Source organism: Malaclemys terrapin, chromosome 2 (assembly GCF_027887155.1).
Source record: "Malaclemys terrapin pileata isolate rMalTer1 chromosome 2, rMalTer1.hap1, whole genome shotgun sequence".
Classification (NCBI taxonomy): Eukaryota; Metazoa; Chordata; order Testudines; family Emydidae; genus Malaclemys; species Malaclemys terrapin.
The window spans coordinates 267186503-267199821 of record NC_071506.1 but is presented as its reverse complement, the minus strand read 5'-3'; the positions used below and the strand labels follow the sequence as shown (position 1 = coordinate 267199821).

Below are 13319 nucleotides of genomic sequence, written 5' to 3'. Positions count from 1 at the left end.
CTAGTTCACCTACTGGTTAGTTGCTTTATGTCAAGTCTGTCTTTAGTCCTGAGGCCTTGTTTGGCTAAGCTAAATATCTTACAGGCCTGATGGCTGTAAGCCATGTTATAACGTTAATTCTTTTATTTCCCCTTCAAAAAAAAAAAAAAAATATATATATATATATATATATATATATATATATATATATATATATATATATATATATTCAGGATTTAATCTTTTTATTCTTGGGTACACCTTCTGAGAAGCTCAGCCACCTGTCAGCTGTTGGGCAGGGAGTGGATACTGGGATTACCAAAATGCTGCTATCATTGGAACTTGCTCAGGGATGATGCATCTTTTAGTACTGGCTTCTAGCTAGTAAGTGTCTGAAAACTGAAGCCCTTCTCACTAGGCCGCTGGAAGAGAAAAGGAGTATGCTCTTGCTTTCCCTTCACGCATGGAGCTATTGATTGGGGATTGAGGCCACTGTTCTGCTCCAACCCCAGCCTTCTGGTTGTAAGTAGCATGAGAAGCATAGCAGGTGGTCTACACTATGCTCCAACTTTCCTCAGCCTCTATTTTGAGAGTTGACCCTCCACCCAGTAGGCTTTCCCAAGCAACATTAGCAAAAGTGATCTGTTCAGTGTCCCTACTGACCGTATGGATTTGAAGTGCAAATAGTCTTGTCAGGTAAGCTAATAGCAAGAGTTAAGGTTCTCTACCAGGAAAAACTTATTGCTCACTACTGGTGAGTGAGCGTTCAAGCACTATACCCATCAGAACCTCTCCTCACTATTTTACACCAGTCTTTGGGAAATCCTCTGCAAATATTGTTTAGTGACAAAATAACATGCAATAAATTAAAGAGATGCATTACAAATGTAATTGACAGTTGTCAAAGTGAAGTGTTCTTAGCCCCATGAGCTCTACTAATAAGTACTGAGACCTCCATACCACGTACTAAATCTTTAAGAAGTGGAGCGAGACCTCTCGGTTTGTTTGATTTATACCATCTGTAAACTAGCAAAAAATACAAGGTTCTACTGTGTAAGTGAACTGGAGAGGTGTCCCTTAGAACAAACCTCTTGACACATGTTTGTAATTAAAGTGAATTAGTGACAGTGCCAAAAAACCCCAATGTTTTGGTATTTATCCAGTGTCAACTGGACAAATACCATGACACAGAAACTGCAGTTGGCATTCAAAACGATGCTTAGACAAGGCCTGGGTAACTGGATAGGCCTTGCATCATGCCTTGCAAGTTAGCAAAATCAAGCCCTGGCAAACCCAATGTTGAAGAATTTAAATAGAGCAGTGGTTCTCAACCAGGGGTCCTGGGCCCTTGGCGGGCAATGACCAGGTTTCAGGGGGTGTCCGCCAAGCATGGCCAGTGTTAAACTCGCTAGGGCCTAGGGCAGAAAGCCAAAGTCCTGCTGCATGGGACTGCAGCCCAGAGCACCCAGCCCCACTACCCAGGGCTGAAGCCAAAGCCTGAGCAACTTAGTTTCACAGTTCCCCCTGGTGCGGGACCCCCAGGCAATTGCCCTGCTTGCTACTCCTAACTCTGGCCCTGGCTTTTATATGCAGACAGACAATTGTTGTGGCACAGCTGGACTGTGAAGTTTTTATAGCCTGGGGGGTGACTCAGAAAGAAAAAGGTTGAGAACCCCTGGAATAGAGGACCTTCTATCAGCCTGGAGGAACTGACATATCTGGATTATTAAGTAGAAAGTCTCTGCTGTTGACAGGGAGGCTGTCTCCATGCCTGTAATCCATTACATCTTTACCCATCTTTTGTAACCAGTTAAGAGGCACAGTCATCTCAACCAGTTAAAAGTAACACAGTACAGTTTGTGTCCACACAGCAGGTTTTCTGTCATCACAGTTACTTCATATGGTCACACCATTGTATCAGTGGGTTCTGGGAAAATCTGGACAGCTGTTTCGTAGCATGTCATGAGGGAATCAGTAGCTCAGAAGACATTCAGACTACAGAAAGTAGGGCAGTGCATCATGTGATGTCCTGTTGCATAGACTTGGGAAGAACAGGTCAAATTAATTACTTTATGCAGACATAATTAGGAGATTCCATCCACAGAGCAAACAAGTGTGGTTAACTGCTTATAGGAAGACAGTTGTTTCAGTCTAGGAGCAAAATGCTGTTAGCTGACATGGTGGTTAACCAAGTGGTACTCTCCATATGTAACAAAGCATGCTTAGAACTACCCAGGCCACAAACTTGTTACAAATGTTAAGGTGTAAGATAGACAGGAGCTCTTTATCTTTAAGTCTAGTTAAAAATAACAATGAATTGCTCCCCAAAGCTGATAAGAAGCCATTGCAACATACGGAACACAGATGTACTGTGCTCAACATAACTAGCACTCTGAGAAAAGGGGTGATGTTTGCATGATGACCATAATGTTATCCTTTTGAAAGAAGACTACCATCTTGTGACCTGTGACCAAGCAAGGAAGAATTCCTGGCCGCTACTACTACTTCCTCTCTAAAATTTGGGTGTAGTTATATAATTAAAAAAAAAAAAAAAAAAAAGCCAAGCAACCCTTGATAAGTCCACATTGAGACAGCAGGCAGTCTTCTTTGGAGAGAACATACAGCATTTGCCTGTTCATCAAACTTTCTCCTAACCACAATTGTTGTCTCGGATTCTTTACTGAGTAGATTCTGTCTCTGTCTGATCATCAAAATAGAATTCTATTGATTTATGAAGTGAAAAGCTTCTACATGTTTCTGTACTCTAAACACAGGTTACTTATGGATAGTATTTAATACAAACCAGCCCTAAATATGGCCTACATTTGTGCTTTGAACATACAATTATAATTCAGTGACCAAGAGAATAAAATGAACTGCTTTGCAAACCCAAAATTATACATTAAACATTTAACAAGGGGGGTAAACCCTACGTGCAGCATCAAGATTGCCTGGTGAAAACCAATCAAGAGGTGCAAAAGTTAATCCTGCTTGTGAACCTTAACTTGGCCATGTGTAACACTATTTTGGTGCTATTGCACATGTTCTGTGTATTGTTTCATCCTGCTTACCTACCCTGTTTCCCCGAAAATAAGACATCCTCCGAAAATAAGGCCTACTTACAGTTTTGCCTCTCGTTGTAATATAAGGCATCCCCCCGATAATAAGACCTCCCCGATAATAAGGCATCCACCGATAAGGCATTTTTCATTTCTGAAAAATAAGACATCCCCTGAAAATAAGACCTAGCGCATCTTTGGGAGCAAAAATTAATATAAGACACTGTCTTATTTTCGGGGAAACAGGGTAGTTAAACATATCAGTGTAATATTGTGGGGAAAATATATACCATAAAATACAATATGCTGAACACAGCTGTCAGAACCTGAACTGTCATGGTTCCTAACTACTACTTTTAACTGAAACTCAAAACTAAATTGCATATGATGCTTTTTGAATGGGAGGGTGGGGAGAAAAGGGGAGAGATGGAAAAAACTTTGACCTAAGAGGAGAACTGTGATTATGGAGAATGTAGTGCCAGCTGCAGTGACTGTTACAATGCTGTCTACAACACTTCAGTGCAATACACTGGAGGACTGGGAGTTAGTCGCTTCCAGAGAGGCTTTTCAGTGGGCTGGGAGAAGATGCTAATTGTTGTGGCTTCCCCACTGTTAAATGTGATCACTTACTTACTGTAGTTGCATCAGCCAAGCTTTGGATCTAGACTTGGCACTGTATTTCATTACCTAAATATCTGCGTGTAGTGTACTTTAATCATATTGAACATGCTTTAAAACTATGATTAAATGGATTTTTGTCCAACAGAATTGTTGAGAATGGACAAGAGAGAGTGGAAGTTGAAGAAGATGGCCAGTTAAAGTCATTAACAGTAAATGGTAAGGAGCAGCTGCTACGCTTGGATAACAAGTAATTCAACGCACTTGTTAACAGAAATTTTAAGCTATAACAAGCACCATTTGAGGAGTAAAAGGAACATTTTTTTTTTTTTGAAGATTTCAAACGAACTCTTTCAGTATCTGTACTTAATCTAAAGTATTTATAAACAGCTCATCGGAGCTCATGGTATTTTGTCATAGACTTTTGAGTTAATTGTTGGGACCACATCAGTAGGACCATTTTTTGTCCTAAAATTGTTGTAAATTTCTGTATGCACTTTGCTTTTTATTAAACATCATCCAAGGTGAGCCGTGATCCTTCAGTAGTGCTAGGGCAAAATGTACACTAACCACTAGCATGAATCTTGCTTTTCCCACTTTGTTTGAAATGTGAGCCAACTAGTAGTTTGTCTGCTGTGAAGTTAACATTTCAAGGATGAACTTTTCAATAATTTCAACTTTTTTTAATATTTAGTAGTGAAAGATGTTAATAAGTTACTGGTAATGCATTTCTGGTTTAAATAAATTAAGGATGTTTTCTAGTTGTGCATGAATGCCGACAACTTAGTTAGTTCTGATAATGTTTAAATATGTAATGTTTAAGCTTAGGAAAACAACAAAAAGTAAAGCTGGTGAGCTGGGTCTTTTGTCAATTGCTAAAAAATTCAAAATGAATAAATGCTGATGTTTGTGGTGCATTCTTTCATGGATGGCATTTGTAGCCTTCTTGTGTCTGTGTGTGATTTGGGCAAGTGGGGAACCATATTTTGCTTTTCAACACCTGCTTCCTTCAAGCTTCAGGCTGAGGGGCTTTTCTTTGCAGATGTTTTCTTCAATGTGACTGAAAACATGGCTTGTAGTTTCCTTTCCAAACCTATATGTGAAGTATCTATTTATAGGGTGTTTCCCCAGGACTGGCTGGATAACTCACTTCCCCCCACAATGTATACATTTCAGCTTGTAATAGTCTGCATTATTGTCTTGTAACTAAGATGTTTAACATGAGTATACAATATCTCTGAAAACACTGCATTAAAAGTCCTTTCCTTCATATATGGGGCAACATGCCCATCTGTCGATAGACTTCCACAAAATTATCAATGTCTGTCAGTAAATGAAAAGCAAACCCAAAATATCTAAATTAGCAGTATTTTCTAATGTTCTGGCATAGATGTAAAAGGAAGAGTAATTGTGATTCATAAATGTCAGCATCTTCAAACCTGAGTTAAGAAAGTAACTGTAAAACTCTATTAATGTGGTGTCTTCAGCTGCATAGACTTGAGTACCATTGGTTTACACACTTACTAACCAACATTAAAATGGAGAAAAGTGCCTACTTACATCAATGGAATGGGGAGTGAGGCAAAGTACTAATTTGTAGATAATATAACATGGTCAGATTTTCAAAGCTAGGCAAAAGCAATTGTTTGCAAGACTCCTTATATGCCTGCTTTATACAGTAGATACTTATGCTCATTCATCAGGTATTTTGTGCACTGGGTATTTATGTATAAGTGATGCATGTGCAGTTTTATGCATGCAGCTAGCTCTGAACATCTGGCCTACAGTGAATTATTTAGGCTAGTTTAACATCCACAAACTTTATGTAAGACCTCAAAGTGTATGGTTTGAAGTGATCAGTTAATCCTTTCTAGAGAATACGGTCTGTGATGTTGCACTAATGAATGTCTATGAATTAAAATTCAGGAGGTGGATGGAAAAAATTGGCAAACTATTCTTCAGGATAACTGATTCAATTTAAACCAAGAACAAATAACCTAACAAATTGTGTTAATTGTTGGTGACTGCAGTGAGGTTAAACACTGTGAGGTTATAACATTTTAAATTTTTCTCCCACTCAACTTTATAGTCAAACAATTTAAAGATGGTAGGAGAAGGAATAAAATACAAATTATACTTTAAGGTTGGGAGATGAGAAGGTAGGCACATTTTTAAAGTATGTGCCAAGGTCCTTGTAATAGCTCAAAACTTAATCTAGCAACTCTACATTTTTCCTCATCAGTTTTTCTCTCTCGTGCACATCACTTGTTGCCCAGAAGATGACTAAACAGAGAAACAAGAAGTTACTTAAAATGGTTTGAAATACATTTGTCATTAGGTCTGAAAATGTTAGCCACAATGCACTCCCCCTTCTACTGGCATGTCTTCAGTCTGTTACAACTCCTGCCTATGAAATACATGTGGCTTTTCAACCTCTTCATTTAGCTGTTTGGCATAAGCTGAGTTGTAAATTGCATAATGAGAGCTTAACATGGTGACTTCACTGAAGATCCAGTCTGGATGGTGCTTTCTCTGCCTTCAGATTTGCATGGTTGATATTTTCAGTGGTAGGCCCCATGCAGTTATGAAATTGCACTCTTCAAGTAAAAAGAGAGAAAACAGGCCAAAAAAGCTGGCCAGTTGGTCCACTCACTCTATTCAACCAGTAAAAGATCTGCACAGTATTTAAAAAAAAAAATAAAATCTACACACTGGCATCTGAGGGAGTTGACCCTGGAATCAAATAACTATTTTGATTTGGTCCCAACTCTATTACTTGACTGGCAGTCCCACTTTCACATACAGTGGTGTAAAGACTTTAAGGCTCCACATAGTTTCAACATGCAGAGTGCTGTTATTTCAGAATAAATACATACTTGCTGCTCACTCTCAATTGTCACTTGCTGTTCATTCTGGATATAAAAATCAAATCCTGACCTCCAACCCTTCTTCCCCCATATAGATCCATTGTGCACTTGCAACACAAGGGTGTGAGTTAGGCTTCTGTGCCTGAGACCCTATGACTCCATGTCTCTGGTAGCCTTACTGTGTTAGAATTCTCACTATTGTAATACAGAAATGCATGACTTTTGCTCTGTTGTAAACTCACTTTTATTAGGTTGCATTTAAGAACTTTGCATCACTTTTCTTACTAATACATTCTTTGCATGCAAGGCCTGCTCCTTAGGAGTAAAGAGTTACTTTGGGCACCAAATTTAAAGCCTCATTAGCTTTCCCTTCTGCATGGCCACTAGAAAAATATATAGTAACTGGTAAACTTTTTCACTTCCAGCAAATATCTGTACAATGCTTTATCAGGTATGTAGAGTAAAATGGGACTAAATGTAAACTTGTCCTCTTAAAGCTATTTGCCTAAAAGTAAGAGAAATTTTGTGCAGATGCCCAATAAAATGCTAAATATTGGGCATTTGAAAAAGCAGGGCGGGACATATGCCAAGGTCAGGGCCGGCTCCAGGCACCAGCTTAACAAGCAGATACTTGGGGCACCCAAGGGAGAGCGACGGCAGGTCCCTCACTCCCTGTAGGAGCGAAGGACCTGCCGCTGCCAATTGCGGCTTTTTTTTTTTTTTTTTTTGCTTGAGGCAGCAAAAATGCTGGAGCTGGCCCTGGCCAAGATAAAACTTCCTTCTGATTTAGAAAAATTAGAGGTGGTTTCTAAGAACTACTGTCCTTTCTGTGATCTGGACTTAGTTTTCAGTCTATTGGTAGCATGCAGTATTCTACTAATGCTTTCACTTGGTGAATCATCTCAGCCCCTTCTGTGCAAAACCTGGATAATTCTTTACAGAGCAGCAATTTAAGTACTGCATGTTGTACTATATAGTATGTGGGGGTTGGATTATCCAGTTTTCAATGCTTTCAGTAGGACAGTCACAAAATGCTGTATAAACTAATGGTTTGGACTGAATGTATTTAGGTGGCAACATACTATTTGTTAATCTTGTTCATGTTTGAAATGTTTACTGCAGCATTCAGTCTTAATTTGTAATCCATAAGGAAGCTAAACCACACTGAGCTATATGGTATTAAATGACAAAGCTCTGCACATATGTTGTATAGCTTGGTGTGTGGGCTACAGTTATAACCATGGGATTGATGTTTCAGGAAAAACTTGTCCCTGCTGCAGTTTGTAGTGTCCTGCAGCAACAGTAAATTGTTTGCAAAGCTACTGATATGAAACTTTTAACTTCTTAAAATTCCATCAAAAAGGAGGTCAGTATTAGTTATCACCTTCCTGTCTGTGTTCATGCTCGTATTCGACTTTCCTGTTGTCTGAGTTTGCTTGGCTAAGCACAGTGGGTTTTATGTGAAAGTGATGCTTCTTATTGTTGTGTTTGTGTATAGTTGTGCTTCTGTGTGTGGTCTGGTCTGTGGGAAGCAGCTTTGGTCAAGGAGGTTTGGAGACTTGAGTATCTAAATCTGCCTGTTGTCATAGTGAGTGGACTCATTTTTCTGCCTCAGTTTCTTCATCATTAACATGGGCATAATGCCAACTCTCAAGACTGTAATCAAAGTAAAATGGTTATACCAGGATCATATTACGCTTGTAGTTAAAGTTTACTTTAAGAAAATATAGGATGGGATTTTCAAAAGCACTCAGCACTGGCCTAGCTATGCTTCCATTGAAGTTTAGTGGTAAAACTTCCACTTAAATGGAAGAATAATTATCCAAATTGAGTACTTGGGAAGACCCACTTCTAGCATCAATGCTTAGCACTGTTTCTTTATTAATAATAATAATAATTAATAATAAAAAAACTACAAAGGATTTTCCACAATATGGATGCACAATAGGTATTATCCTGCCAGCAAGCTGCAACCCTGACTTTAAGGTTTATTTTATTTTATTTTTTTAAGGGAAAAAACTGTTGAATCTGCCCATTCTGTCCAAGACTTGTTTACTTTGGAACTGAATTGTGACCAAAAACTCACTTCCCATGCTACCAACTAGATACAGATGGCTTCCTTTTTATCCCTGGATTTGAAGTGACTACAAGTAAAAAGTTTTCACCCCCTCATTCAGTTTCTTTGAAATAGATATTAAGACTTAAAAAATGGGTTTCTTTTAAAGATTACTTGCAAATAAGGATTTGTATTGCTTTACTGCTAAAACCCAGAAAGATCTTAGACTTTCGGCTCTTAAGGCCTGTACAATGTGCATGTATTACGTGAGGGTGTCCACATAGGGTAAATTTTATATCTTCAGGCTTCTAATTACTGTGGGATTTACTATTTGTTCTGAACTTGGATTTAGTAAAACTCTCCTTTTAATAGTAAAATGGAATGACAGGTCAAATTGCCTCAAAACACTTCTGTTGAGTTTGGCACCTTTTTACAGTGATGCTTTGCTCCGTTATCTGTCTCCACTATACAAAGGGAATATTCCTGTATTTTCTGCCGTGCTATTTTTATTATATTTAGAGCTTGTCTACACTACACTACCAGCTGGATCGATGGGCAGCAATCAATCCAGCGGGAGTCGATTTATCGTCTATAGTATAGACTCAATAAATCAACCACTGATCGCTTTAGCATAGACTCCAGTACTCCCTCAATGAGAAGCGCAGGGGGAATCGACGGGAGAACGCCGCTATGAAGACACCACAGAAAGTAGATTTAAGTACGTCGACTTCAGCTTTTGTTGTTCACGTAGCTGAAGTTGCGTAGCTTAGATTGATTTTCCCCCTGCCCCCATCCCCCCATAGTGTAGACCAGCCCTTAGAGTGCAGTAGTGCTCAAAATGTGCTACTGTTTTCTCACTTGAGAAGAAGAGACTGTTCCTTTCCTGAGGCAGTACCAGTCTAAAAAGGCAAGGTCTGGTGGGTGGGAGTGGGGAGAGACAGCTCATGCAAAGGATGGACAAAATGGATGAAGGTAAATAGAAGATTTAGGCTTGGTCTACACCAGCAACTTATGTCAGTATAACTGTCACTCAGGGATGTGGAAAATCCACACCCCTGAGAGGTCAGTATAACTGCGTCGAACTTCCAGTGTAGACAGCACTGACAAGAGGGCTTGTCCCTTTGCCCTATTACCACCTCTCAGGGAGGTGGATTACCAACGTCAATGTGAGAAGCCCTCCTGTCAGTGTAGCTAGCCTCTTCACTGAGGCAATGTCTTGACTACAAAGTTATGACTACCTAAGTTATGTCAGCATACAGTCATTGCTTGTGCATGTGCACACTTTGCTCCTTGTTGGTAGTGCATGTCCTCACCAGGAGTCCTGGTATCGATGTGCAGTGCACTGTGGGTAGGTATCGGACTGCAAATCACTACTGACCAATGCAGGGTGTTTTGGGAAGATTTTGCAATGCCTGATGTGGCCAACATGAGTCATGTAGGGGTGACTGGGAGCATGGGGTTGACAGTGTTCTCCATCCTATAATTTTATCTGTATCCCACAGTATATTTCACCTTTACAAAATCTGTACAAACCTGCGTGTCCCTTCTTGCTGTCTGCTATATCTGACAGAAGCGTAGAGCTGTGTAGGCTCCATACTATTGTCATGAGCATTGCAAGCACAGGGCACACAATTTTGCAGTATTTGCAGAGCTGCAAGAGGAGCCGTGGGGAACATGATTCACTGCAGGTTAGATTGCTATGGTACATAGAAACAATTCAAGGTTGTTGGTGGCATTCATGGAGCAGCTAGAGATGGTAGAGCACTGCTTCTGGGCACGAGAAACAAGCACAGACTGGTGGGATCACATTGTCATGCAGGTTTGGGATGACTAGCAGTGGCTGCAGAACTTTCGGATGCACAAGGCCACATTTCTGGATCTGTGCTGAACTTGCTCCAGCTCAAGGACAACAAAATGAGCTGTGCTGACAGTTGAGAAGCAAGTGGCAATTTCACCGTGGAAGCTGAATACTGGCAGAGTTTTCCACAGGCAGTGATGATTTTAGCTGATCTCTCACTCCTGAGGGTAACACAGGCTGCTGTTGGCATCCCAATGACACCTGTGCCCATATGCTGCTAGCCTGTGTACTGCAGTAGTGCCTGCTGAAGTAGTCAGAGTGGTGTGGGAAAGTGTCCTGCCGTGGCAGAAGGAGGAAGGCAACTCTCCACAGGAACCTTCAGCAGTGGATTGCAGAGTACCTCCGTGAAAGTTTCATTGAGATGTCTATGGAACATCCCGGTGGACGTAAAGTGCTCCATGTGGCTCCCTCTGCCTAACTCTAGAGGGGAATGAAATGTAGATAGGAACTCTACCTCTCTTAGTGGTTCCACTACTGCTTCTAGCACAAGTGAAAAAGAGTAAATCAACAGATGAGCTGCCACTTTGGGAGTTCCATCCCTATAATTTCAAAGCAAACTACATACTTACCAGAGGCTCTTTCTCCTACGTCGGGCTCAGTCGTGATCTGCTGTTGGGACTGGCAGGACTGCAATGGAGTCAAAAACACAACCTGACTCACTGCATAGCTGGTTCCCCCTAGCAACTCTCCACCAGATCAATTGTTGGCCTCACTGGCCTTCTGGTACACCTGCTGTAGTTCCATGGCTTTCACGTGACACTACTGCTGATTCCTCTTGTAGCCCTTCTGCGTACCCCGCACAGTCTGCCATAGATGTCCACTTTTCTATGGCTGGATTGGCACTGTGTCTGTACAGCCTCTTCTCCCCTCAGGCCCAGGAGATCAAATATCTCCCCTGTCCTCCAGGCTGGAGCACATCTGCAGCATGTAGCCAGTCTGGTCAGCTAGGCGGTTACACTCAACAATGGAGAGCTGCTGTGTGTGCTTGCCAACCTGGAAAAGAAATTTCAAAAATTCATGGTGCTTTAAAGGGGGAAGGGTAGATTCCTGTCTACCTGACCCCTGGACAGCAGAGTGCACAACAGTGACCAGAGCAGTCAGTGTGGGACATTAGGACAGCACATGGAGGCCACTAACAATTGATGTCAGTAATGCAGTGTCTACGCTCTCAGTGTGTTGACCTCACTGCGTCAGCTTTGACTCCATGCCACTCAGGAAGGTTGTGCTATTAAGTCGGTGTAGCGGGGCACTTGTTGGCAGGAGTCAAATCTGAGGGCTTTTCTTTACTACAGACTAAATCAGCACTGCTGCAATCAATGCAGCAAGCATCGATTGTTAGCGGGTCTGGTGAAGACGTGATAAGTCGATTGCCGAGTGTCTCCTGCCGAGATAGTGTGGTCTAGACACTGCTGGAAGTCTATCTAAACAACCTCGACTTAAGTTATGTAACTTCCGTAATTTAAATAGCGTAACTTAGATTGACTTACTTCCTTAGTGTAGACCAGGCCTAAGTCGTGACACAGCTGCAGGTAGGGCGTTGACCTAATGATGCAGTGTAGACCAGCCCTGAATTGCAGCAGCTGCATCGCTGCAGCCTTTTAAGTGTGGACATCCCTTTAGTTACGGATGTTATGAAGGGGAAAGTGGGTTTCATATGGGATTTAAATGAAAATAGTGGCTTTGCAGCAGGGTGGATTGATTTTTTTAAATGAAAGTGATTTAGATCTTGATTTAAAACTGATTTAAATCACCTAGCAGGAAACCTTAATTTAAAGAACTGGTTTTAGTCTTGTTTTGCATTAGTACTTTGTTTTCCTAAAGAGGTTAATTCTCACGGGCTGATATAATCCATTAAAACATGGTGTTTTGCCACCATTTATTGTCTTTACGCTAAATTTAGTGTAATCCTTCTGGTTCACAGGCAGTACAATCAATATACATTTAATTATATAGCTTACACGTCTTGAGATTCTTAATTTTTGTTTTTTATTGTGAAAATAGTGAATATTTATTTACTAGATTTTTTTTTTTTTTTTTTTAAGATCAGGATTTGGGTTTGAAGTGTATTTTGGGTGGAAACTGGGATTAAAATACAAGAACAACATTTTAATATTGTTAAATAAAACTACTTTAAATGTTTGGGAGAAAAGTCTACTCTGCCAGTCTCAGGAGGAACATTGCCAGCTTTCAGGTGCTTCTGGCAAAATGACTATCTCCTCTGGGACACGTTGTTCATTTATGGAATGACTCATGCAGGAGCATGGAAGAATTAAAATCCATCCTGCTGGAAGGGCATCTTATAGCTGGGGATTCCTTGCTGGATGCTTTGGATACATTTGATACAGCCTCCTGCACCATGCCTACATCAGTGGAGATGTGAAGATCCTCCTGGCTCGTCATGGGGAATATAAGGGAAATACAAACCACGATGAAGGACCTTCCATTTGACGACTTGTGATCAGTTCAAATACAGGTGAGGCCCTCCACTCATGAGAGGTCTTGAGAGCCACTTTTCATTTTCTGGTCTTTATATGCACCAGTCCAAAGGAGAAAGCACATCAGACTACAAACCTCCTTCAGTCAGCATCCCTTTTTTTATACTTTTACAACTCTGAGGGAATTGGAGCCACTGAGGGAGAAGCAAAGGTCCAGTGCAGATAACCCCCCACCTTTCTTAGGTATGACTGACTTGATAGGCTTCTTGCCACAATTCAGAGCCTGGCATAACATTTGGAGTATCTCTACCCTATTTAGCTATGGCCTTTTCGGGGGAGAACCTGGGCTAGAATCGCTGTGGACAAGTGGGGCCAAGAGATTGTCAGCAACAGGTACTGCATACAGTTCCTGTCTCTCTTCAGGGACCCCGCATGAGATACTGTTGA

General features: G+C 40.9%; 1 protein-coding gene across 3 annotated transcripts in view; it reads left to right on the top strand.

Moving 5' to 3' along the window:
* Positions 1–13319, top strand: part of DNAJB6 (DnaJ heat shock protein family (Hsp40) member B6) — a 92081-nt gene that overhangs the window by 39135 nt on the left and 39627 nt on the right. For all 3 annotated transcript variants that reach the window (XM_054021102.1, XM_054021100.1, XM_054021101.1), the window contains exon 8: positions 3805–3875. In XM_054021102.1, coding sequence (XP_053877077.1) covers positions 3805–3875 — 71 coding nt within the window. The remainder of the gene's footprint in view (positions 1–3804; positions 3876–13319) is intronic.